The sequence below is a fragment of the Primulina eburnea genome, chromosome 13, assembly GCF_022965805.1.
Source record: "Primulina eburnea isolate SZY01 chromosome 13, ASM2296580v1, whole genome shotgun sequence".
Taxonomy (NCBI): Eukaryota; Viridiplantae; Streptophyta; class Magnoliopsida; order Lamiales; family Gesneriaceae; genus Primulina; species Primulina eburnea.
The window spans coordinates 33,836,757-33,864,746 of record NC_133113.1 but is presented as its reverse complement, the minus strand read 5'-3'; the positions used below and the strand labels follow the sequence as shown (position 1 = coordinate 33,864,746).

The following is a 27,990-nucleotide window of genomic DNA, read 5'->3' as shown; positions in this document are numbered from 1 at the left end:
TTGTCATTCATGGTTGGTCACGTTTAAGATGTTTTGAAAAATAAATTAAACAAACGGCAGCCATGGTTGATCAATATATTATCAAGTACCATATATCCTTATAAAAACTAAATCAGTAACACCAACTTGAAGAACAAAGTAACTTGATTGAAAAATAAACATACATTTACTCCGAAAAAGATTTTTTTTCTTTTTTGGGAAATGAGGATCTTTCTCTTGTATTTCAATGTCGTCATTCTTCTTCTTTGTAGCATACGACAGGGCGATGCAGCTGTTCGTCGTTACAAGTTCAAGGTAATTAGAAGTTGTTGAATTTCGACGAGATTAATCTTCATGATCAAGAAAATATATATGTTTTTCAAGCTAATTAAGTGCGAATTCTTGAAAATGTACGTGATTTGCAGCTTCAAGACGCATCGTATTCCCGGCTTTGCAGCAACAAGACCATTTTGACAATAAATGGACAATTTCCAGGGCCAACCATTTATGCAAGAAAAGGAGATTTAGTCATTGTTGACATATATAATCGAGCTAATCATAATATAACCATTCACTGGTACGAAATAACTAATTCCACTGATTTTATACTTATTTCTGTGTATATATATACACTACACTAGTTGCTCGATCGCGATACAGATAATAAATTAAAATGATTACATATTATTTTAATTGTCTCAGGCATGGGGTGAAAATGCCAAGATATCCCTGGGCGGATGGTCCAGAGTATGTGACTCAATGTCCTATTACTCCAGGCTCAGGGTTCAGGCAAAACGTCGTGCTTTCCGACGAGGAAGGTACTCTATGGTGGCACGCACACAGTGAGTGGTCACGTGCGACAGTATACGGTGCACTCGTGATATTACCAAATAAGACAGACCGATATCCGTTCCCAAAGCCTCATGCTGAAGTCCCCATTTTACTAGGCACGTTGGGAATAATCTCTTAAATATTGATTTTTCGTGCTTTTCGGTGTTTTTAGCGGTTGCGAGTGATCACTGAACGTCTTAAGATTGTGGATACGTACAGGAGACTGGTGGAAGAGTGATGTGCAAGAAGTTATGGATGAATTCCTACTAACCGGAGGCGACCCAAATGTATCCGATGCATTCCTTATAAACGGACAGCCGGGCGACCTATACCCGTGCTCAAGACAAGGTTTGTGCTTCAATAACCGCAAACATTGTCTTAAAAATTTAATGTATATAACTATTAACTATAATGTTTATGTAAATGTAGATACCTTCAAGATGAAAGTGGAATACGGCAAAACATATTTAGTACGTCTGATAAACGCTGTAATGAACAACATCATGTTCTTCAAAATCGCAAACCATAATATCACGGTTGTCGGATCGGATGCAAGCTATACAAAGCCGATAAACAGCGATTACATCACAATCTCCCCGGGCCAAACCATTGATTTCTTGCTACATGCCAATCAAAAACCTAGTCACTATTACATGGCCTCTCGAGTTTACGCTAGCGCCGGGTCTTACGACAACACCACCACCACCGGAATCATAGAATACGTCGGAAATTACAACCCACCACCGACACCGTTGCTTCCGACGTTTTTCCAGTTCAACGACACATCTGCATCCGTTAATTTTACGAGGCAGCTGAGAAGTTTAGCTAATAAAAAGTACCCTGTCGATGTCCCTTTAAATGTCACGAATATATTGTTCTTTACTCTTTCGATCAACATGAGATCTTGCCCGAATGATTCGTGTGCCGGGCCAAACGGGGCTCGGTTCTTGGCAAGTGTGAATAACTTAACCTTGGTTTTGCCGAAAATGGACATCCTTCAAGCTTATTACCATCGTATCAGTGGAATATACGAGACCGACTTTCCTGATAATCCACCTTTCCCGTACAATTACACGCAACAGTTTGTGCCTCAACTCTTGTGGACGCCTGAAAATGGAACAGACGTGAATGTTCTTGAATATGATTCCGTTGTGGAGCTTGTCTTTCAAGGAACAAACACAGTTGCGGGTGTCGATCACCCGATGCACTTACATGGATACAGTTTTTACGTGGTTGGCTCGGGATTGGGGAACTTTAACAAAAGCACCGATCCTTTGAATTATAATCTCGTGGACCCTCCATTGATGGAAACCATCGCGGTTCCGGTGAACGGGTGGACGGCGATACGATTCAGGGCAAACAATCCAGGTACACATATTTACATATGCATACATGGTATTGTATATACATACATACATACTATTTATTTGTCCTAAAATATGCTTGACTAATACAAAATCATTGCAGGAGTTTGGTTCATGCATTGCCATTTCGAACGGCATGTCAGCTGGGGAATGGGGATGACATTCATTGTTAAAAATGGGAAAGGCCCAAATGAGAAAATGCTGCCACCACCTCTCGATATGCCCAATTGTTGATCATCGATCGACATGGATGAAACTGAGAAATTCTGTAGCTGTGGAATGATATATTATAGATTCCAGCTTGTATTCAAAATATTTGAGAATATTGTATTTTGATATATTTTTTTAGTTTTGGTATTCGAGTTTGTGTCATTTTTTTGGGAGTTTTTCAAGATTTCACCCGTCAATTAAATGTGATATAAATGCAAAGAAATAATAAAAGAGCTTTTGCTTCTATTCTATTCTCATAAATATTTTAGTACAAGTAATTTTCCAAGATATATTGACTATGAATCGATCGAATTCCCCAGAAAATTGAAAAGAACATAACAAGCATTTATATTATTCATATAAATTATATTTTTGTGATTTTATCTGAATTGTGTCCTAAACAAAATTCCTGGATACACTCGGTCGCAGCCACTATCGAAATCCAATTCCTATGGCTGGGCCATCTAGGAAGAACACAAATACAATGTTTGACTGTACAATATTTTATCAATTTTTTCCAAGAAGCCGCCACTTTTAGCTGTTTATGATATAAGGAGGTCTGAAATGCCCCCACACATAACACGTCTTTTCTTTTCTTTTTGTTTTTAATTCCTGCTTAGTTTGGTGTTTTTATAATTTATTATCTGGAAAACTTTACATCTGTTAATTCTTACATATATATATGGAAATTAATTTACTGATCCATTAACCATTGAGCTTATAAGTAATATATAGTTCATGATCTTGAATCTGCTACCTCGCAATTTAACTCGGTTTATCCTAAGTCAGCACCAATAATTGATGAAATATTTTACTACAATTTTTTGGCCCCCTCGAGTTTTCTTTATATATATACATGTGGATAAAAAATAGATAAAAACAGACTCAAGGTCCGAAAGAGATTGATTAATCTCTTAAAATATAAGTACAAAATCATCTCTTGTAAGCAAGTGTTTCTAATTGGTGCAAAAACAAAGGTGGTGACTTACAAGTTATCACTTATTGAAGAGATGCACGAAACGATAATCTTTTATTCATCACAACATTTTATATTACAATTGATTTTCAGACAAAACATAAATGAAATGAAAATAAACCAGAAACATCCGAGTTTGAATGATTTCAAAAGTTTCCCTTATGTGCACTTAGGCATATCATCAGGTGGTGGAGCCAACCGAGCATTTCTGCCTTTCCCGTTTTTAGTTATGAATGTCATTCCCATTCCCCAGCTTACATGCCTCTCAAAATGGCAGTGCATGAACCAAACTCCTGCAATTATATATATACACACACGCACACACCTCAAAAATGAAATAAACAATCTAATGTTGTAATATAAATTATGAGGGAAAACGATTTTTTTTAGCCAATTTAATTGTCCAATTTTGGATTTTGGTCCATTAAGTTCTCAATTTTTAGTACAATAACTTTTAATTTCAGGCTATTTGGTCCAATTGCTAAAATTTAGTATACCAAAACTAAACTTTGAAAATTTAATGAATCATGGCCAAAAATTGGATAAGTTAATCGAGCAAAAAAGTATTTTTCATGTAAATTAAATACACTCTCAATAGTACCTGGATTATTTGCCTTGAATCGTATGGCGGTCCAACCGTTCCTTGGAACCGCAATTGTCTCCATTAAAGGAGGGTCTTTGAGGTTGTAATTCTGAGGATCTTCGGTTGGCTTAAAGTTTCCTAGATCGGACCCGACAACATAGAAACTATGCCCATGTAAGTGCATCGGATGATCAACCCCACCGACAATATTAGTCCCCTGGAACACAAGTTCCACATCAGTATTATATTCAAGAACAAGCACACGAGTTCCATTTTGAGGATCCTCCAGATTAGGTGTAATAGGTCCGGTATAATTGAACTTATACAACGGGGATTCAGGGAAGTCTGGTGTGTAAACTCTTGGTATATTGTAGTAATAAGCGTCAAGAATCGATATTCTCGGCAGCAACAACGTTATATTATTCACACTCGCCAAAAGTCTGTCTCCATCCGGCCCGACGCAGTTGCTGCAATTACGTTTGTTCACCGAAAGGGTAAAGAATAAAGTTTTATCGACCTTTAAAGGAACATCAACGGGGTGTTTCTTATCGGCCAAGCTTTTGAGCTGTTTTGTGAATCTCACCGATGCACCAGTGTCGTTGAAGTCGAAAAACTTTGGAACAACCATATTAGTCGGCGGGGGGTAGTTTCCGGCATACTCTATGATTCCTGTGGTGGTGCTATTGTCATATATTCCAGAGCTGGCGTACACTCGGGCAGCCATGTAATAGTGACTAGGTTTTTGATTGGCATGTAGCAAGAAATCTATGGTTTGGCCAGGAGAGATGGCGATGTAATCACTGTTTATGGGCTTTGTGTAGCTTGCGTCCGATCCGACGACTGTGATATTATGGTTTGCAATTTTGAAGAACATGATGTTGTTCATTATTGAATTCACCAGACGGAACAAGTAAGTTTTGCCGAATTCCACCGTCACCCTGAATGTATCTGCATATATTTACGTGGAACATTATAAGTGATCGAGTAATTCTGTGTATGTACGATAATGTTTACAAATCCACTTATTTGTCTAATTTTAAGATCACTATCACAATGATGGAGTCAATCATTTCTACAGTAGATTTGCTTTCATGGATCCATCATGTTCGTAAGTTATTTTTGGGCGACTCACAAACCTTGTTTTGAGCACGGGTATTTATCGCCGGGTTGACCATTTAGAAGGAACGCATCAGAATTATTTGGGTCACCTCCATTTGCTAGAAATTCCTCCATAACTTTCTGCACATCAGCTTTCCACCACTCTCCTGCGAACGTAAAAACTTTTAACTTACAGCTTTTAGTGATCACAGGGACTTATAGGCTTGATTTCGAAGTTGTTTCCAAAAATTAGTATGTACCGATTATAACGGGGAATTCCGCAGCAGGTTTAGGGAAGGGATATCTGTCTCCCTCCTCCGGTAAGATTATGAGTGCGCCGTAGACGGTTGCGCGCGACCAGTCGTTGTGTGCGTGCCACCACAAGGTTCCTTCCTCGTCTGAGAGCACAATTTTATACTTAAATCTTTTGCCGGGTTTAATGGGGCATTGGGCAACGTATTCGGGGCCATCCCACCAAGGATATCTCGGCATTTTCACTCCATGCCTTCAAAAAAATCAACACATTATTTTTCATATTGGATAGGATATATGAAAAAGAATTGGTTTGAATGGTGGACAGGTTTAATTTTTTTTGTACAAATCAAAACAAGTAGAGAGATGGGTCAAATTTCCCACTCGAAGTGAGGACGCATGATCTTCACAGATTGAATGAACGAACTGCTAGAATTTATGCTAAAAAGAGCACCATATTTTGAAAAAATGAGCTTTCTTAGGATAATTAACATTGAAAAAAATATCATTTGATTTTGTTTGAATCTCCTAAGTTTTTAAATGTTTTAGTAAGTACTAATAAACCTTCGTCTACATCATGTATCGATCGTCGAACGGATCAACCGGACGAGTTAGGGTTTTTCACTATTTTATAGTTAACAAAGATCCATCTTAATATAATAAGTGAAAAAAGTTAATACCAGTGGATGGTTATATTATGTTTAGCACGATTTATAAGATCAACAATGACTAAATCTCCTTTTCTTGCATAAATGGTTGGTCCTGGAGATTGTCCATTTATGGTCAAAATTGTTATGCTCTCGCAAAGCTTGGTGTACTCCGTATCTTGAAGCTGCAAATCAAATAGCATGCATGAACATATAACAAATTTCACATATACTTGTTTAAATTGATATTCATCAAATGAAAAATAATTTAATAATAATTTTATATTCTAACAAAATTAGAACATACCACAAAAGTGTAGTTTCGAATTGCAGCGTCGCTCCCAAGTACACTACAAAGAAGAACAACACTTACGAGAGGCCAAAAAAAAAATTTCATATTTATTAATTTTTAATAATCGAATACTTGGCTAAACTTTTTTTTTAGCTCAGTATTTTGATGTTCAGCTCAGAGTAAACATTCCAGTATTTATAATAGGTAGACGGAGGTTTTAATTCAGAACTTTAATTTTAATTTAATTAAAAAATTTAGCTGTGTTTTGCACGTTTCTTTTGGTGTCAAATTAATAATTCGTAGTTTGTCCTACGATATACACATACAAACATGGAAGAATCGCTCTATTTAATATATTATCTTCAGAAAATACAATTTGATAATATAAAAAAATGGAGTTGCCGACCTGTAAAAATGAAAACGATCATTATTTACAAGAAATATATTAGAAATATTGGTTGATTTTTAGGAAAAAACATGCATGCTAGCAAATCATTGAAGGAAGAATAATTTTTAGTAATAATATTTAAGAAAATTGAAATTTTTGTTCTGAATGGTTAGTTTGTCTTTTTAAATTTTGGTCTTTTAAACTATCAAGTCAGTGTCTCGTCATAAAAACGACCAAAGTTTCCCAAAAAAAATTATAGCAGATTAAAATTCGGTAAAACAAAGGACAGAGATCAAATATACATTATATAAATTGTAATTGTCCTATATTTATATTTGTAGCAGCTTTTAAGCCTATTTTTCTCTCCTAATAGAGTAAATTTATTTTTCACCAATTGTGAATGATTATTTTTTATCAAAAAATAAAATATAAGAAAAAATGATTAAACGTTTAAAAGTGAAGTTATTATATTAATATATATTTTTGACTAATTAAAAGGCTAATAAATTTTTAAGATGAAAAATATTTTTTTCTTCCATATATATCTTGAAAAATAACTGAAAGGTTTTGCCCCAGTAAAATGGTACTTCCCTTTATCCTATTCTTATGAGTTCGTATATATCACTCCTGAAATATTAACATCTTGAAAAAACTATATATATAGTAAGTCTAATGTGAGACCAGTCGTCAATCATACCGGTATTCATAATAAAAAGTAACACTCTTAGCATAAAAATCAATATTTTTCATTGATAACTCAAATAAAATATTCGTCTTCCAAATACGACCCGTGAGACCGTCTCACTCAAGTTTTTACCATATATATATATGAGTGGGTCTCATGTGAGACCGTCTCACATGAGACGAGTCAACCCTACCAATATTTACAATAAAAATTAATATTTTTTCATGGATGACCCAAATAAGAGATCTTTCTCACAAAATACGACCCGTGAGACCGTCTTACACAAGTTTTTACCTATATATATAATAATCCCATTTTTCTTATATATTATATTATTTTATAACGATTAAATGGATAATAGAAATAATATAATATATTATGATCGTCGGATCATCTTCTTCTCTCATAATCAGTGCTGCTCTTTTTCCCTTTAATACCCCACGATAAAGTATTTAACGTATTTTAGCGTGAATATCTTTTAGTCAAACAACAAATGAAAAGTCAATATTTATAGAGGAGTAAATATTATTATATAGTTTATTAAAACTAGACGCATTTAAGTTGAATTTTAAATTTAACGTGTAAAAATCACACTAAAACAAAGTCGTCGTCGAGTATATTGGAGATATCTGAAACGAAAGCCAGTACCATTGGAGTCCCTCTTCCTCTAAATTAATTACAATAAAATTTAATATACAGGACTAAACATAAGTGAAAAATAATTGTTTGACTCGAGTTTTAATTTAATCGAAGTTAAAAATAATTTTGTTAACTACATATTTCAATTTATTATATATTTAATATAAATCATTTACTTATTTCATCTCACGAGTAAAACAATATCTATGCTCATGGCAGTTTAAAATAATTTATGGTTTTTCGTATAACTCATACGCAATTCATCAAGGAAGAATCACCCTGTCCTTGTAGTGAAATAATAATTGATTATATATATATGTATATAGACACACACACATATATAATTATCTTGATGAGCTGTAATATGAAAACGATAATTATATACTTATACAAAATAGAAGAAATAAAATGACATGATCTTTAATTACGAATAAAATGCTTTTCATGAAAGTATAAAATAAATTAGAAACGAAATCAATGTACTATATATTTGTATTTGCGTGACGGTCGATATTCTGAAAGGTCATGAAGATTATTTAATTGATAAAAAAACATACTAAAATACAAAGTAATTAAGAATGATAGAAAAGTTTCAGAACACATGCCTCACGAGCTTAGGTTAAAGAAAAAAATAAAATTAATATTAATAAAAGTTTAAAAAAATACGGCCAACTTGGAATCATTAATAATATTCAAACCTCAATATTAATATTTAGAAGAAAAATTTATCCTTCATAGAATATTTTGTCATGGTCACTTGACACGCCTACATAATTTTTTGATGATTCTGCCAATCTTTCCTCTATCCTGGTAAAATCGAAAATTTGATTTTTTGAGTCCAAAACTTTTTTCTTATCCACATTTAATTTCCTGTTAATTTCAATAGTCTTGATTTACTTCTGATCACTTCTTGGTGGTGGCGCCGCAAGATGTTCTCGAGACATACGGAACGTCACGTTACTCTTTCATCATCTACTATTGAGTTAAATGTTTTGATGGTGTTTTCATGAACATCTTGCTCCCTCCACTTTTTTTTTTTTAACATTCAAAAGATGTTCTCGTGGATCATCGAAACATTGAATGCAACAGTATGTAAGGAGACAATCGATGTGATGTTCCACAAGATGTTCCCGTGATTCTCTTGTGAAGCCCATGAGATCTTCACCGATAGCTATATAACAAATCAAAATCCTATAGATGTTCCTGTGATTCTCTTGCGAAGCCCATGAGATCTTTACCGATAGCTAGACAACATATCAAAATCATATATATATATATATATATATATATATATATATATATATATATATATATATATATAAACAACAAATACTCAGTTTGGAGCAATACTGAGTATTTGTTGTTTTACGTTGATTGTAACAGTGCAAATGAAATCTTTTAAACTAGACATCAGCTTAAGTAACATGTTTCAATTGTTCTACTCAGCAAATGTAATTATTGTATTCAACAATTTCCATCTCAATAATTACAATTCTTACAATAAATGATAATCGAACTCGTGACCTTGACTCTGATACTTTGTAGAATCGAGCGTTTGTCACTTTACCAAAAGTTACAACAAGTGATAACAAAACTGATTAAATCTTTTTAACCATAAAACAACTCAAACACCACATTACGAATTTACGATTACTATACTCAAAAAAATTAAATGTTAAAGAAATTACAAGTTACGTTCTTGATTACACTCGTATTTTTTTTTAAAAAAAATGGCATGTAGATGCGCATGCTTTAACGATTATACATATCAAATTGTAGAACTAATATTTGTATCACCGTCAAGACATCTCACAATCACTGCTATCTCATCATAAATTATTCAATGTTTCTTAATTCCACGTGAAAAAGTTTGCATCAAATATAAAATGAAAAATCAATAAAAACATATTGGAGGGACCAAAGTTGAAATCATCTTATTATAATTATTTGAAAGGAAAAAAATCAACTTATTTCATATAATAAGTAAGAAGTTTAGACATCGCCAGCTAGACGGGTTGGAATTGCCGATTTTACGGTTCAAAATATCCCAATCTCTAACTGTAACATTTGATAACGGTTTCATTTATGTTTATGATTATGGTTCGACCTTTATAATTTATTAAAAATATTTTTTTATAAAAAATGAATTTTTTTAATAATATATATTATATTATGAAGTGTGAGATTATAAAATAACTACTTTATAGGACAACAAAATATTTAATTTCATAATTTTCCTTCTTATCATACTAAAAACATTTTCAAATCAATTCATATTTTACATAGGAAAAAATCTAAACAAAATTTACCTTTTAAATCGAAAAACTCATCTAATCATCTTAATTTTCAATCATGATGTTGATTCCAAGCTAGCATTCTTGACTTTAGAGTGAAAGGAAGAATTCTTTAATGACGGGATCCACAAATTAGAGATTTGCCTAATTTCTTTCCTTCAAGTATTTGTAGAGGTAACAACTATACTCAAATAATAAATAATTCGTTAGAGTAAAAATACTATTAATCTATAATGTAAACTGAAGCATATTAAGTAAAAATCTTTCCTTTCCATCTTCTGTAAAATCATTTGTTCTTGATAATGAGAAATGTTCTGCTCGCCGTGGATGTAGGTCAATTAGGCCAAACTACATAAATGATTGTGTTCGTGTTTGATTTATGATGCGATTGATCTGATATTGTACGTGAGCCAGTAGTATTAAATGTTTAATTTCTTGTGTCAAAGGGCATTCAAGAAACCAGTATTCAATGGATTTATTAACAAGTACGGTGCCGTCGTGGGAATATATATAACCACATGATGCATGGGATCAATGAAGTATGATACTGAGAAATTCACCGGGCGGGGTAAATGATTTTGGATTATGGCGGAACAAGATGCGTGCAATCTTGATCCAACAAGGTTTAATCGGAGCTCTAACTGCATGGGGGAGGAATCTTCAGGCTCGGATAAAGAAAAGGTTAAGACAAATGTATATAGACAATAAATTATTTTGGAATCAATCATTTTTTTGCTTATTTATTTTTTGGCCCAAAAAATCATATTACTTTTAAATAATCGTAATCGTGACACTTTTGTCAACGAAATTTATATATATGAAATCATATATATTTATATAAAGACATTGGTGTCTCTGTTTTAATGTGCTGGCATTGATGGATAGAGCGTACCCACCGTTTGCACATATTTTCAAATGTTGTGGTCATTCGGGATGCAACAACCATAAAAACTGAATGATGACGTCGATTATCGCAACAAACAATTTTTTTAAAAGAATTGTTATCATTATTATTTGAACTCAATGCTTGAAATTCTAGTACATTGTAAAATAAATATAGGAGATATTGCTATTCTTGAACAAATTATATATATATAATTATGTATAATAAATTATACATACATATATATATATATATATATATATATATATATATATATATATATATATATATATATATATATATATATATATATATATATATCGACTAGCATCGTGGAAAATCTTTAGGTGGAGCCAACATTGTGGCATTTGAGCCCTTTCCATTTTTAACAATGAACACCATCTCCATTCCCCAACTTATATGACGCTCTAAATGACAATGCATGAGCCAAACACCTGCGGTACACATAAATTAACTTAGAGTGAGTCTCATGTGAGACCGTCTCACGGATCATAATCTGTGAGACGGGTCAACAATACCCATATTCACAATAAAAAATAGTACTCTTAGCATAAAAAGTAATACTTTTTTATGGGTGACCCAAATAAGAGATCCGTCTTACAAATAATATCCGTGAGACCATCTCACATAAGTTTTTGCCATTAACTTAATCGTGATAGATTATATATGTATGGTCAAAATCAGTTTAAATACAAGAACATCTTTTACTGAATTACCTGGATTATTTGCTCTGAATCTGATGGCTGTCCATCCATTTCGAGGAACCGCGATTGTGTTTTGGAATGGAGGGTCCACTAGATTATAGTTCAAAGGATCCTTATCCTTGTCGAAGTTTCCGAATCCCCATCCGACAACGTAAAAGCTGTGTCCATGTAAGTGCATGGGATGATCTATACCAGCAACACTATTTGTCCCTTGGAAGACAAGTTCCACGGTAGAATTATATTCAAGAACCCTCACTCTTGTTCCATTACCCGACCTCCACAAATCTTGGGGAACAAACGTTTCCGTGTAATTATACCTAAGTGGCGGCTGACTCGGAAAATCATTTGTATAAACACTCTTTATCCGATCATAATAAGCTTGAAGAATGGAAACACTAGGTAGAACGAAACTGTTGTTGTTCACACTTGCTCCAAGTCTCCCGTTGAATGGCCCGGTGCAGTTAGTAGCATTGTTATCACATGGGAGCAAGTTGATAGAAAGTGTGAAGAACAAGATCGTACTTGGTTTCAAAGGTACATCAACTGGATGGGTTTTATCAGCCAAACTTCTGAGCTTTCCCGTAAAATTTGTCGAGGCGAGCGTGTCGTTTATTGCGGGGAGAGTTGGGAGAGAGGGAGAAGATGGGGTCGTGTAGTTTCCTATGTACTCAACGATCGCGGTGGTGGTTGTGTTGTCAAAAGTTGCAGCACTGGCATACACCCTAGCAGCCATGTAATATTGGCTAGGTTTTTGATTGGCTTCGAGCAAGAAATCGATGGTTTGGCCAGGGGAAATGGTGATGTAATCACTGATTAATGGCTTTGTGTAGCTCCCATCTGATCCGACCACTGTGATATTATGGTTTGCGATTTTGAAGAACATAATGTTGTTCATTACCGCATTGACCATTCGGAACAAATATGTCTTGCCGTATTCCACCATCACTTTGAACGTATCTAACATGTTTGAAGAATAAATAAAGAATGTGAGTTGAATACAAAATTAAAAATGAGATTCGATGATTATTTCTGAAGTTATAATTATTGATTTGAAATAACTTATTTCCATTTTACAATGATAAAAAAATAATTCCAGATATCTGCCCAATGTGAAAACTGGCGGCATTTTCGAAGAAACATTTTTTGGGCGACAGCGTTTCATGTGCGTGGTAACATACATAGACAGAAGCTTTTCCGCAGTGGAAAAATATCCCATCGTTCTCACCTTTGTTTTCCATTAATTTTCGTGGACATTGACAAGAGACAATTAAGCTACTTAATTCTTAGAAATTATAATTTGCTTAATTTTATATGATTGACCACTGGGTGCATCTCACCACAACTATATCGACAATTCATCCCAATTCTATTTATATTGTAATTACCTTTATGAATATCAAACAACTCAGAGCGTGCGCGTGCGCGTGCGCGTGCGCGTTTACTTCATTTTTTTAGAGAAAATTTTAAATAAAGGGTAATTGGGTTTTACCATTTCTTGAGCATTGGTATAAATCTCCAGGTTGGCCATTGATAAGGAAAGCATCAGACACATTTGGATCCCCTCCAGTTCGCAGAAATTCACTCAAAACAGCCTGTATATCACTCTTCCACCACTCCCCTGCAATAATAAAAATTATAATAATAATATTTCAAGTTTTTAGAACCACGTCGTTTTATCAAAAACTATAGCTGACGATAACGGTGAATATTTTAAATCGTACAAGAGCTCGAAAATCACTTTTCAATTGTTTTACTCAGCAGAGACCATTATTGTATCTAACAATCTTTATCTCAATAATTGCACTACTTGCAAATTTGGACCTTGGCTTTAATACCAGTTGTATGATTGAGCGTTTGCCGCTTTACCAAAAGTTATAGTTGATGGTAACAGTACAACTCAAATATTTTAAATTATATACAACGGCGGACCAGCTGAGACAATTATTGCAACCAATTCAAATCCTAGCTAATTATCATTTTCTCCCTTCTACAGTTATTTTGAAGAACTTTAAATGTCCAAAGTCTTCGTTTTTTGTAAGGATTTGTAGACTTGAAAATTTTGTAAAATTAATTGATTATATATAATATGTTACATCTGTATAAAGAAAAACCATAAAGATTTTTATTTCAAAGCTCGAAAGTCTTCAACACGTTTCTAGAAATTTAATTTTCTTAGTCAAATTCAACAAATGGACCAGGGGGAGCAAAATACATAATTAATTTCTTGTAATTTGAGGTAGCCATATATATTTAAAATAAAAACGAAGACATGTAAAACCATACAATTTATTTGTTATTTTGGAATCAGTGGAGATAAATAGTATATGGTATATGCGCACATATGTACCTAGTATGATTGGAATTTGTGCAGAAGGTGTAGGAAAAGGATAGTCATTTTGAATCTTTGGATAGACGACGAGTGCACCGTGCACGGTGGCTCGCGACCAGTCGCTATGGGCATGCCACCACAAAGTTCCTATCTCATCTGATAGAACAATCCTTTGATTAAACATGGTTCCAGGTCGAATCGGGCACTGGGTTATGTACTCCGGTCCATCTGACCATGGAAATCTTATCTGCTTCACACCATGCCTACCAAGTAAATCGTTTTAGCGTAAAATTAGCTAGCTAGATTGTTCTAATAATGGTCACCAAATTAATTAATTAAGACGTACAGAACCAATATAGGAGCTAGGGCTGTCGTACCAATGAATTGTTATGTTTTCTTTTGCCTTGTTAATGACATCAATGACAATCGTGTCTCCTTGGGAGACATATATAGTCGGTCCTGGAAATTGGCCATTTACGGTCAATATGCTCTTGTTGCTGCAAAGCCTGCTGTAAGGAGTATCCGTTACCTGCAACAAATAAACCACGTTTTGGGCAAATATCGAATTGGAGATATTGATAGAGAAATGCTCAAAAGTCGGGAAACAAATTGTTTCAATGTTTCATGCAACTTGGATTGAGAAAAGGCAAATTTGTTCCTAACGTTGGTGCGATGAATTGGTTTTTTCACATTTAGTCCAATTTTGGCTTAAGTACTATTAAAGTTATGTCGGACATCATTGACATGACATGCTTGATTTTAACTCAGAACTCCAGCAAAAATAACATTTAATGTGGAAAAAAGGTCAATTTATTGAACTAGCCAGGATTAAATTTTGATAAATTAGAAGAATAAAAAAAAACCTATATAGCCAACTCGTATGACCGAATTTTCTTTATTCATACAAATAATTGATTCTCGTGTGCTAATTTATTTTAAATTTTATGTTAGAACGCTTACGTATATATTTCTACATAAAGATATATATATATATATATATATATATATATATATATATATATATATATATATATATATATTTAAAAAAAAGAGAGCAAAACGACACTTACCACAAAGTAATGGTGATGAGTCATTGCATGGATAGGAAGAGTAAAACCAAGGAACACAAGAAACAAGAAAGGTAACCTTGCCATCTTCGAAAATAATCTAATCATATTTTTTCCAAAATGTGATTTTACATATATTTATAGAGAATGAGAATTGGAGGCCAAGCTACAAAGTCAGGGGTTTGATTTGGTCACGCTAAACAAAGACGATTTGGTTTGTAATTTTACCTTTTTTTCCTCTTTGAATTAATATCCATGCCAAGCGAAGAAAAACAGGAACATACATTCATACGTACACGCTCATACAAACTAGCTAGCTAGCTAGCTAGTGATTCATATATAGAGAAGCTTGTGGTAAGTGTGTGTACGCAAGGTTTGATATTAGAAATAGTATCTCACGTTTATCAATCTGTGAAAATTATACTTTTTGTTTCATACTTCAGTGTTTTTGTGATTTTGGTCTTTTCGTTGTAAAAATTTCATATGTTGTTTTTGTTGTTTTATTAATTTTGATCATTTTTTTTTTGACGTGATGTTGAAACGACAATAATATATACAATGTCACATCAGTGTTGTTGGGCTAGCACATGCATAAGTATAAAATGAAACAAACTCATTTTCGAAAAGAAAGAAGAAGAAAAGTACAATATTAATATAAATGATCTTCTTTTATATAATAATCTCAAAATTGATGCTATTTTTTCTCTTTGTCATTTTAATTCATTATGATAGATTGATATTTAAGCCACAAATCATGAAATTGTGAACAAAAGGTACATTTTAACAACAATGTTCCATGAAAACTACAATCTTTGTTAACCAGCGTCGTTCGACTCCTAAGCACCACTTTACGTGAGCCTAGGAGCCTCCCTCACGGGCCTGGAAAATTATAGGGAACAAAGGGGCGCCTGGGTGCCTCCTCTGTGCAACAGGAGGCGAGGAGGCGCTTAGGCGCCTCTACATGCTTCCCACCACGGCCTGGAATCTGGGCCACATTTGGAGTGTCTCCCTGACTTATAGAACAATCATTTTCGAGTTTTATATATTTCTTAGCTTAATTTTTATTAATTAAACGGTAAATTTGTCTAACAATCAACATTTTAATAAAAAATATGATTAATACTAAAATTTAATGAAATAAATGGCTAAGATCAGAAATAAACAAATATATATGATCATTCTGACATGAATGTATATATTTTTAAGTAATGCTATTCTATTTTATTTTATTTTTTAAACCAATCGGAGGATTTGAATTTCTAAGTAAGATTATTAAGAAAGATTAAAGATTGCATCACGTAAAATTAAAATATTAAGAATAAATTGTAATTCACTGGTTACAGTTTTTTTTTTTTTTTTTTTTTTTTAATGGTAATTCACTGGTTACAGTTTTTGTCATATGAAATATAATATTATTTTGGATTATGTACGGGGAGTTATATTTGGATTTGCCTGTGACAACTGGTGGAGGGGTTTTATCAGTTTGTTGGCTTTGTTTTCTTCGGATTGACCGTGTTGAAAAATTATCGACGATCGAAGTGACAGTGACGGATTCGAGGTAGCTGTTTTGATTAGAATAATAAAATTGTATTTGGATCAAACAATTTGATATCTATTATTTCGAATTTATTTTCTTTGTTCAATAAGTTATTCACATGAAATTCAAATTTATATTCTATTTATTTACACTATAATCATATATATCACAATAAATTTCAAATGATTTCAATATTATAAGAATTAAAAATTAATCGTTACTAGTATAATTGCAGATCAAATAATTAGGGAGATGAATTCATCATGAATTTATTTTATGTGAGTCATCTAAATAATGAAAATATATTTAAACAATGGATTTCAAATATTTGTATCCAAACACAACCTAAGATAAGGTTGTGATGAATTCAATACGGTATATTTTAAATTTCTCATCATGTTTGCTAGACAAAATTTAAGTGAATTTGAAATCACTCATTATTAAGTATTCAAGTTATGCATTTCAATATTAATTGTGATGAATTTCAAATATACTAAATATGAAAGTTATTTAAAATTCAAATACTTTCTCAAATCAAATTTATCAATTCAAGTTTAAACGTAGTTATTTGTTTAAGTGCAGATTTAAACTCTAGACTGGATTGTATCAGAAGTACCTACGGTAAACGATTTGCTAATAAACAATGCTAACAAATTAAAACATGATTTATCATACTTAATTTTATAATTTCAATAGAAGGGATAATTTTATTTATTTATTTTTATAAAAAGACACCATTTACTATTTTAATCTGATAAAATGAAAATCCAGCTTCCTAAATTTATATAATTCTATAATAAGAGTATGTCTCTTATTAGATGGTCTCACGAATCTTTATCTGTGAGACGTGTCAACTCTATCGATATTCACAATTAAAATAATACGCTTAGCATAAAAAGTAATATTGTTTCGTGGATGACTCAAATAAGAGATCTGTCTCACAAAATACGACCCGTGAAACCGTCTCACACAAGTTTTTGTTATATAATTAGTAGTCCGTCAATTCTTCTTCTGTGACGTGAAATTTTTCAAGAACCTCCCGGAAATCGATGATTGAAAACAAATTTGCCCAAAAAACATAAAGAAACACAACATTTTTATTTCTCTTCACAATTAATCAGGACAAGCTAAGTGTGTACGTGCAATTCAAATCTGCCAAATTATTTATAAAATTGTCGGTGTAATTAATTATTTGATTTTTATAAAGTTCACATTATAATTTTCTTTATTTATTTATTATTTGGGAGATGAAAATTTAGAATAGTCTTCGCCTGCAATTGGCTAGATAACTGTTGCAGACGCGTGGAAGAATAAATCAATGATATTTATCGGATGAAAGATAAACACAGCAAGACATTCCAACAAGTCCAATCTTTTATTATATTATTATTATATAAAGAAATGCGTGGACTATGTACCATACCCAAAAACAATAAATGCATGAAGAAAATACAATAAAGACTAATTAAAACATATATAATTAATTTTTGCAAATAAATTAGCTTGATTGACTGGAATTAATTGGATCCTAATTATATAAACTATTATTAGATATACACGTTATTAGCTAGTTTAATTACCCCCATTACGTTAAGTGTGTGTATACCGCATATTCTATATTTTTTAAAGAAATAATTTAATCTCTCAAAAGATTTTAATGTAGTCGTGTTATGATTAAATAAGATGCATTTATCGAATGAATGAATTTAATATAAATTTGTGAAACATTTAATCTGGGCAAAAACTTGTGTGAGACGGTCTTACGGGCCGTATTTGTAAGACGGATCTTTTATTTGGGTCATACTTGAAAAAATATTACTTTTTATGCTAATAGTATTACTTTTTATTGTGAATATGGGTAGGGTTGACTCGTATCACATATTATGATCCGTAGACTCACTCTTTAATCTTATTCATCAGACCTTAGCTATAAACTTTTTTTATTCTAAAATTAATTTTTTAAAGAATATATAATACAACAATTACACATTATATTTCGATTGCTATCACTAACAGTTGTAATACACCTAATAACTTGCAATTGATGAGAAGAAATTAAATATGATCTCATTTTGATGCCAATTAATTAAAGGATCGAATAACTTTTTACTTTAGAAATTTTAAATAGAGAAAACTTTATAAATAAGGATAGGAACAACGATCGTGTTTTTTTGCTTACACTTCCGATACGAAGATAATTATCAATCCCAATTCTATGTACGTGTAATTGATGCGGATAATGAGATGTAATTAATAGTCTGAGTTGGTTTAATTGACTGTCATAATTCAATCACAAAAACTCTCATGAGATCTTTTCATGAGTTAATTCTATGATACGAATTTTTTATCCGATCTGACCCATGAAAAATATTATTTTTTATGTCAAAAGTATTAATTTTTCATTCGATATTTGAATCGATCCGATCTATCTCACGAATATAAATCCATGAAACCATCACTCACATATTAGACATATCCTCAATCAATAGTATGTAGAATGAAATTAACTCAATTTTTTTTTTAATTTTTTTATGTGATTAAAATAAGGTACACGTGATTTTCAATTTTTCATCCTTACCCAACATTCATTAAAATTGGATTTTTCATATCCAGAGTTCAAACAATGAGTAGGTCTCATGTGAGACCGTCTCACGGATATCAATCTGTGAGACGGGTCAACCCTACCCATATTCACCACAAAAAGTAGTACTCTTAGCATAAAAAACAATACTATTTCATGGATTACCCAAATAAAGATCCGTCTCACAAAATTTGACCCGTGAGACCGTCTCACACAAGTTTTTGCCTCAAACAATATATTTTATTACAATATTCAAATAGCTTTGATTTCTGAAATAAACCTTTTAAGAAATGAAAGCATCGACATCAGTATATTTAAAACTTTATTAATAAACGTAACCAAATATATATCACAATACCTCATCAAAGCTATTTTTAATTAAATTTAATTTTTTTTAAAAATAAAATTTTGTATCGTCACACACATTTAATTGGACTGGATCAAAGTATAAACTATCTATATATACAAGAAAGTGCTATTAAAAAAACTCAGGAATATTTTATTTTATTACGCGAATATATTTTCAAAGTCTCTAGAATGAAAAGTAAATTTTCTCGTATATGTTATTTTCTCGAAAAGTCAATGTTTTGCCTCATTTTTCTGGAAAAAGTTCATGGACTTTTCGAGAAAATTGAATATTTTTTTCCAAATATATGATTGGTCCCACTCAGAGTTATAATCTACAGTATTTCTGTTACTTGTTCCTGACATTATTATTCGTGGTATTGTTTCCAAATATTACTATGTAATTTTTCCCTAACATAATTGTAATACTCCATCAACGTTGGACAGCTGGCCTCATATGTTATTAATTCATTAATTAATTTACTTAGTTGATTAATTGATTGATTAACGGAGATGCCCACATTCAAACAGACCTCCTGCAGGCCTATGTTGGTCGATAAAATGTGCAAGTATTAATATTTTGGTTTACTCATGTATTTGTTTATTTGTTTCAGTTTCCTGATGTTGGTTTACTTAAGTAACATGAATTTTTGAAAAGTATTATTTCTTCTATATTTTAGTTTAAGTCATTCTTCAGTTTTTATGTGTATTGAAGTAAAAAGTTATTCCCATTAAAAAAATATAAAATTGTTTAAAAAATTATGTAACAAACATAAAAATAACATCATACGAAAATATATTTGATCAACTAATCGGAATCACTTGAGAAAATTGTGTTGGACTTTGGACGATTATTGGGCTTTTCTATTTTGAATGGAAATTTGATAAGTGCCTTATGACATTGATAAGTGGATGATTAAGTGTAGAAGAAGAGTGTGTCATGTAGTAAAATAATATTAACACAAGTATTACCCACCTCTTCTTTGCAGATGATAGCTTACTTTTCTTCAAATCGATAATGGCAGACTGCGAGGCTATAAGGAATTGTCTATTATCTTATGAAAGGGCCTCAGGGCAGCTTATTAACTTCGAGAAATCTTCATTGTCTTTCAGCCCAAACACAGACGCACAATTAGCAGAGAACATCAAGGCCCGGTAGGCCATTTCAATGGTGCAAGGTCATGATATCTATCTAGGCCTCCCAGTGTTCTCCACTCGAAGCAAAAAGCTGAAATTTCGATATCTGGTGGAACGGGTTGTCCAGAGAATACAAGGATGGGGCAAAAAAACCTTTTCAGCAGGTGGAAAAGAGACTCTAATAAAATCAGTGCTGCAATCAGTCCCTACTTATGCTATGTCTTGTTTCCGTATTCCAAAATCAGTTTGTACAGAAATAGAACAAGAATGCTCGAACTTCTGGTGGGGTGTTGATGCGGGAAAGAAAAGGATGCACTGGAAATCTTGGAAATCCCTATGTCAACCAAAATGTATGGGTGGTATGGGCTTTCGCCAACTGGAAACCTTCAACAAAGCATTGCTGGCTAAACAAATATGGCGTATCATTGTGGACCCCGGATCTCTGGTAGCTCGTGTTCTTAAAGCTCGGTACTTTAGACACCAAGATATTATGGATGCTGGTCTTGGTAGTAATCCCTCTTACCTCTGGCGGTCCCTGTTGTGGAGCAGACCCTTGTTGGATAAAGGACTTTGCTGGCATGTGGGAGATGGAGCAAAAATTGCAGTGAAGGGGGCTAGATGGATACCGGGCTCCAGAGGTTACGCCACTCTAGCAGGGAGGCAGGATAATCATTTGATGGTTAAGGATCTTATTGAAAATGGGAGCTGGAAGGAATCAGTGGTACGCCAGCTTTTCTCCCATCACTTGATAGAAAAGATTCTTGCCATTCCTATCTCGTCGACACACCATGAGGATTACCGTTTCTGGCTATCTGACCCGAAAGGAAAATATACAGTTAGAGATGGGTACAAGGTAGCTACGAGCTTTTATGACTCTCCAGAATCTAGCTCGAGCTCTAGTTTGATAAATTGGTGGAAATACCTTTGGGCTCTTTCAGTCCCTCCGAAAGTCCGGATATTTTGTTGGAGAGCAATGCATGATATTTTACCCACAGAACAAAATCTACTGACTCATCATGTCCCAGTCTTTGGCAGATGCCCGTTGTGTTAATCTGAGTGTGATTCGACAAGGCATGCATTATTCGAATGCCCCACGATCAAACCGTGCTGGAAAGGGACTTGTTTCTGGCCGTTATTGAAACAGGTTAGGCAATTGGATACACTTGATATTTTTCTGTGGATGAAGGAGAAGCTCCATAAAACAGAATTTGAATTATTTGTGATGCGAACTTGGGCAACCTGGAATGAACGATTGGGCTTAATTCACAAGAAAAAGACACGATATGATGGCATGAATGTTGATTGGAGTGAGACTCTACTGTATGATTTTCAACATGCTCAATTAGCCCTATCTTATGCAAAGGAAGAAACACATTGTAATTCACCTGGGGTATGGAGGGTTCCACCAGAAGGCAAACTCAGATTGGATGTTGATGCAGCATATAAAGAAGAATCGAACTACTATGCCATTGGAGGGGTGATCCGAAATCACGAGGGACAACCAGTACTGGCATTTGGGAGGAAGATTGATAAACCTCAGTCTATTACGTGTGCTGAACTTCTTGCTATTCAAGGTGGATTACAGATCTCGCAACTGAACAACTTATCGATTCATCAAGTTACATCAGATTCTCTACTAGCAGTGCAAGCAGTCACAAGGCCAGAAGAGAACCTCAGTTACATAGGGTCCATAGCTACAGATATCAGAATTTTCCTGGACTCTTATAGTGACATTACTCTTAGTCATGTTCGGCGATCGGCAAATGTAGTTGCACATTCGATCGCCGCTTTTGCTCTTTCTTCCCCGTCCCACTTCGTGTGGGAGTATGGGAATTTTCCTCTATGGCTGATTCATCTTGTAACGAATGACTTATTAATTTTGCAATAAATTACAAGATTTAACCGTAAAAAAAAAAAGTTTATATTGAGTTACACTTTGTGAATGTATAAGAACGATTGCTAAAAAAATTTTCTATCGTGTACCCTTGTGTATGAGTGCAAATCAAGGGCCAGATTTGCACTGAAAAATGCTTGACTTGTGTGCAAGCATACGAGCATGACATGAGCGTGTCGAATGTCGGGCCGATCAAGACAAAACTGGCCACCTGACTTTTATTGTTTTCCTGAATTTTTTTTTTAAAAATTCACTCAAGATCTTTCTGGATGTGACATTCCACTTATCTGACTGTCGGTGCTCCATATGGCTGACTGTTGGTGCTTTAGCTGAGTAATCTTTGGCCTTTCGGATGGCCCGTATGTGACTGTCTATGTGAAACCAAATGCCTATATATAGAGGCAACCTCGAGTTCTTCAAGCATATCTCACACTCATATATTACTTTCATCCCAACTCGTGATAAAGTTCATGTATTTTTTCAGTTCGCCGACGTAGTACCTTCGTGCTAGGTTACTGCTGTTTGTTCCATTGTATTCTTGGAAATAGTCCTCCAACTTGATCATCGAAGCTCATACCGGAGATGACGAATATGTTTTAAGGATATTGTATCTCGTACAAGGATCCATAAATAATATTATTCATAATCTTAAGATATATCAATCTTAAAGACAACCTCCAAATTCTATGTAAAATATACACAAGAATATGCTTAAAAATACCAACATTCATATATTAATTACACACACCATACCTTTTTTTACTTAAATTTTAGTCACACACAGTTTACATAATATATACTCAATTCAAAACATTCGATAAGTGAGAAATCATAATATATAATTTCTTGACAGCCTCATGAACATCAACACGGTGGCATGTCCGGTGGCGGTGGCAGTAACCATTCGTCCGCGCGTTTCCCGTTTTTCACAATGAAAACTGTGTTCATTCCCCATACTAGGTGACGTTCAAAATGGCAATGCATAAACCATACCCCTATTTTAAGAAAAATAAGAGTGAGATAAAACATATTTATAAACCAATAATTGCAAATATATCATTTCCTGTATAATTGTCCCTCAACTTTATTTTAAAAAGTATAATTATAGTAAGATCAAGGCATTCTCTTCAGAGTAGGTCTCATGTGAGACCGTCTCACGGATATCAATCTGTGAGACGGGTCAACCCTACCCATATTCACCACAAAAAGTAGTACTCTTAGCATAAAAAGCAATACTATTTCATGGATTACCCAAATAAAGATCCGTCTCACAAAATTTGACCCGTGAGACCGTCTCACACAAGTTTTTGCCTTCTCTTCAATTAAAAATTGTGTTTCAAAATATTATGTTCTGATCAAATTAAACAGCAGACATTTACTTCATTTAAGTAAGTACATTAATGTTATCACCTGGATTATCTGCCTTGAATCGGATTGCAGTCCATCCATTCCTTGGGACACCAATGGTGTTACGTAGAGGAGGGTCGACAAGATTATATTTCGATGTGTCACGGCGCTCATCGAAATTTCCGAACCCGTGCCCCACAACATAGAAACTGAATCCATGTAAATGCATAGGATGATCTAGCCCGGCAACAAGATTCGTGCCTTGTAAAACCAGTTCTACCGATGACCTATACTCCAGAACTTTCGCTTGTGTCCCTCTTTTCGCAATCTCTAGTTCCAGGGGAAGAAAATCTGCAGTGTAGTTGAACACGAAGGGCGGATGACTAGGGAAACGCTTTCCAAACACGCCACGAATGCCGTAGTAGTAGGCTTCTAGAATGTCGAACCAAGGGCTCACAAAGCTGACGTTGTTCATGCTGGCGCCGAGACGTGTCCCGTTCGGGCCTGCGCATGTTTGGTTGGGATAGCATGGAAATGCGTTTACGGAGATTGTCGATACGAGTCGTTTGGTTATGTTGAGAGGGACTAAGGCTGAATGGGATTCAGAGTTCAGGCTTCTGAGGCTGTATGTGAAGTTTACAGCTGCAGAAGTGTCGTTGTAGTAGGGAAGGTAGGGCAGACAAGGCGTCGTCGTGGAAGGACCGTGACGCCCTCGATATCTTATGATCCCTGCATTAGTGGTTGAGTTACAAATTACAGGAAAATTTGGTGATAAATTTATAAAAGATCTGTTTCTGCTGATGTAGAATAATGAATTGCATTTTCGAATCCCCGCAACGGAACTCATAGGTAAAATCCTAGCTTGTAAAAATTGAGGGATTAAAACCCACCTATATTTTAAATAACAGATCATGAACCAATATTTTATAGTATGCAAAGCATTTAAGAGCGTGACAGAAATTATTAGGGTTTTTTGTCTTTCATCTTCATTTTTTAAAACAGATAGATATCAAGCATATTTTCAAAAGTCATTAGGTTCTTCAACTTAATTACGCTTTTACCGTGGATCATTTATATTACAATTTACCCATTACCTGTAGTCGTTGTGTTGTCAAAACTAACCCCAACACCATTTACATATGGTCTGGCGGCCATGTAGTATCGGTCGTTTTCTCGTTGATCGGCACGTAGAAGACAGTCCATGGTCTGGCCGGGGCTAATTGCGATATAATCTCTGGTCAGTGGTTTAGTGTAGCTCCCATCCGTTCCAACAACTGTTAGCTTGTGTTTAGCCACCCCAAAGAAGAGGATTTCATTCATGTCCGAATTGATTATACGAAGGAGATATGTGTTGTCATATGTCACATTCACCTTAAATGTGCCTACCAAATATTCCACAATTACAAAGTTAGTTTTGAAAAAACACACACACATATATATACGTACGTATGACATTAACAAGAAAATGTCATATAAGAAGAGAAGCTGTCCATTTTTTGGTGTATATAATGCGACAAAGATGTAACCAATTTTGACGGTCTTTAATTTCAGCAAATTAGCTAGCAGTGGCCTTTTTGTATTATTACGTGTTATTGCATATTGCCAAATTCTTCTATATATAGGTCGATTCATTAAAGCCGGCAGACCCAAATAGATCTTTCTTGTTGGCCTATTATACTATATTGAAAGAGGAGACTATAACATCGTTCAAAATTAAATACGTGTTCGTGTCTCCGGTATCACGTCAACGCTCTGGTGAGAAAAGACTAAAAATAAGAAAAAAAGTGTAAGTGGGTGGACTAAAATCATGATTTGACTGATAACATCATAAAAAATAGAAACTATGCATATTACAAGATCAAAAATGTTATTTTCTCGTACATATGTGTGACAAAAATGATATGGAAAATATTACTGTCCATGTTTTACAACATTAGTTACTTTAGTTTGTATATGTACGTATGCAAAATTCGTAATTTGTTGACTGGTCCGTTGCTGATACAAACCACAATTCCCTCGTATCAAGTATGATTGTGAAATAAAAAAGCTTTTTTGAAAAAAAATAAAAAATAACTTTAATGATATAGCAACTTGAAACCCACCAGGTTTTGAGCATGGATAAAAATCCCCAGGCTGGCCATTTAAAGTATATGCATCAGAATCCCTCGGTTGCCCTCCACTGGCAACAAATTCCTCGTAAACTTTCATTATATCCTTTTTCCACCACTCCCCTACACTCAAAAGCACGTCGTATTTAGACATCGGTCAAAACAACCTCCATGATATATACGTCCTGCAGTATATATTATTAAAATACTTGAGGCAAAAATTAACTCGGAATATGAATGACAAACATTTAATCTGTATATATGCACACCTAGTATGATTGGAATCTCTGCAACGGGTCTGTGGAATGGGTAGGACGTTCCTCGTTTCGGGTAGACGATGATCGCGCCATGCACCGTAGCACGAGACCAATCACTATGTGCATGCCACCATAACGTCCCTTCTTCTGTTGAAAATATAACCCTTTGGCTGAACTTGTTTCCAGGTTGGATTGGACATTGTGTGACATATTCAGGACCATCTGTCCAAGGATTTCTAGGCTGTTTCACCCCATGCCTGAAAATTGTCATGGCTTTTTACATAACTTCCCAGCCATAAGCATACGTACATATATAGCGTAAACTTCTCTCAACTTTTCTAACAAATCAATGCAATAGAAATGATAATCACAGAAATTTTCTTACCAGTGGATGGTGATGTTGTATTTTCCTCTGTTATAAACATCAACAACTATAGTGTCACCTTTGTGAACTTTCAGAGTTGGCCCCGGAAACTGCCCATTCACCGTCAAAATCTTCTTTTCCTTGCATAATCTCATGTATGAAGCTTCCTTCACCTAAAAATACAATTTATATTTATACCATACAGTATATATAATACCCGAAATTTCATATAAGAACACCAACTTGAGGCTAAGAGGAAGAGGTACAGATATATAACGATATTTAGCACTCACAATGAAACGATAACGACGAACGAAAGCTCCCGAACTAAGGGAGGAAACAAAGATTATGAAAATTAGAACATGAAAGTATTTAAGATACATTTTTATGCAGATGTTAGAACAAATATTATGTTAGGTGCTATATATTATATATAACATTGAAGGCGTTGTTCTCCAGGACTTTATTTATAGAGTTGTGTGGAGGAAATTAAATACGAAAAAGGGGTTCAGTTAGCTGACTAATGCAATATATAATTAGATGTAGTAAGGAAAAATATTTTGGCAAATTGGCATGCATCTATACAAGTGGAAATTTAAGACTTTACTGTCCTTATATTATCTTATATATTAATATTGACCGATCGGTATTAATTAGTTCGGGAGTAAAATCAATATTTGCTTCTACGTTAGTCATGTAAATTAATTTCGTTGATCAAAATCTTCTTAGAAGAATAGTAGTTAAAGAATATACTAAAGAAATTAAATGCGTAGCACGCAGTGTTACAGATATGGAAAAACACATACATTAATTCCTTATTCTTGGAAGTTAAGTGAATATATTTTTTGAGTGTTCAAGAAGAAGTGATCGAGTAATGGACATTACGGGAAATAGGTATTATGAGTGCTATCTCCAATAAACAGTAAAAAAATCCCAAAATAACTCTTAATTATCAATGCATTCAATTCAAGATATCGATGGAACACCGTCCTAGGGCTTGAGATTTAGGTCATAACTTATACGCTTTTGTCTTCTTCTTTTTTTCCTTTTTTTTTTTTCAAATGTATTTTATGAAATAGTATTTTTTTTTTCCAAACTTGTTCGATTTTAGATTTTGGTTCGCTAAGTTTTCAAAGTTTGGTTTTGGTACAGTTATTTTTATTTTCGACTATTTTATC

General features: G+C 33.8%; 4 protein-coding genes across 4 annotated transcripts; 1 reads left to right on the top strand and 3 right to left on the bottom strand.

The window, feature by feature from the left end:
* Window positions 1-41: 41 nt before the first annotated feature.
* Window positions 42-2,635, top strand: LOC140809081 (laccase-15-like). The gene is made up of 6 exons (XM_073166563.1): window positions 42-294; window positions 405-556; window positions 682-926; window positions 1,030-1,158; window positions 1,240-2,178; window positions 2,278-2,635. Exons 1-6 carry the CDS (start codon window positions 202-204, stop codon window positions 2,406-2,408), a joined length of 1,689 nt encoding a protein of 562 aa, XP_073022664.1. The 5' UTR covers window positions 42-201; the 3' UTR covers window positions 2,409-2,635.
* Window positions 2,636-3,395: 760 nt separating this feature from the next.
* On the bottom strand, window positions 3,396-6,390 carry LOC140809083 (laccase-14-like). The gene is made up of 6 exons (XM_073166565.1): window positions 6,248-6,390; window positions 5,974-6,125; window positions 5,302-5,546; window positions 5,080-5,208; window positions 3,962-4,891; window positions 3,396-3,653 (listed from the first exon to the last, which is right to left on the bottom strand). Exons 1-6 carry the CDS (start codon window positions 6,335-6,337, stop codon window positions 3,520-3,522), a joined length of 1,680 nt encoding a protein of 559 aa, XP_073022666.1. The 5' UTR covers window positions 6,338-6,390; the 3' UTR covers window positions 3,396-3,519.
* Window positions 6,391-11,429: 5,039 nt separating this feature from the next.
* On the bottom strand, window positions 11,430-15,352 carry LOC140810049 (laccase-14-like). Its single transcript, XM_073167858.1, has 6 exons — window positions 15,246-15,352; window positions 14,553-14,704; window positions 14,194-14,438; window positions 13,336-13,464; window positions 11,859-12,803; window positions 11,430-11,576 (listed from the first exon to the last, which is right to left on the bottom strand). The coding sequence occupies exons 1-6, from the start codon at window positions 15,348-15,350 to the stop codon at window positions 11,446-11,448; spliced, it is 1,707 nt and encodes a 568-aa protein (XP_073023959.1). The 5' UTR covers window positions 15,351-15,352; the 3' UTR covers window positions 11,430-11,445.
* An 8,056-nt stretch (window positions 15,353-23,408) lies between these two features.
* LOC140810050 (laccase-15-like) lies at window positions 23,409-27,347 on the bottom strand. The gene is made up of 7 exons (XM_073167859.1): window positions 27,106-27,347; window positions 26,834-26,985; window positions 26,461-26,705; window positions 26,186-26,314; window positions 25,178-25,465; window positions 24,147-24,812; window positions 23,409-23,731 (listed from the first exon to the last, which is right to left on the bottom strand). Exons 1-7 carry the CDS (start codon window positions 27,193-27,195, stop codon window positions 23,601-23,603), a joined length of 1,701 nt encoding a protein of 566 aa, XP_073023960.1. The 5' UTR covers window positions 27,196-27,347; the 3' UTR covers window positions 23,409-23,600.
* Window positions 27,348-27,990: the final 643 nt, after the last annotated feature.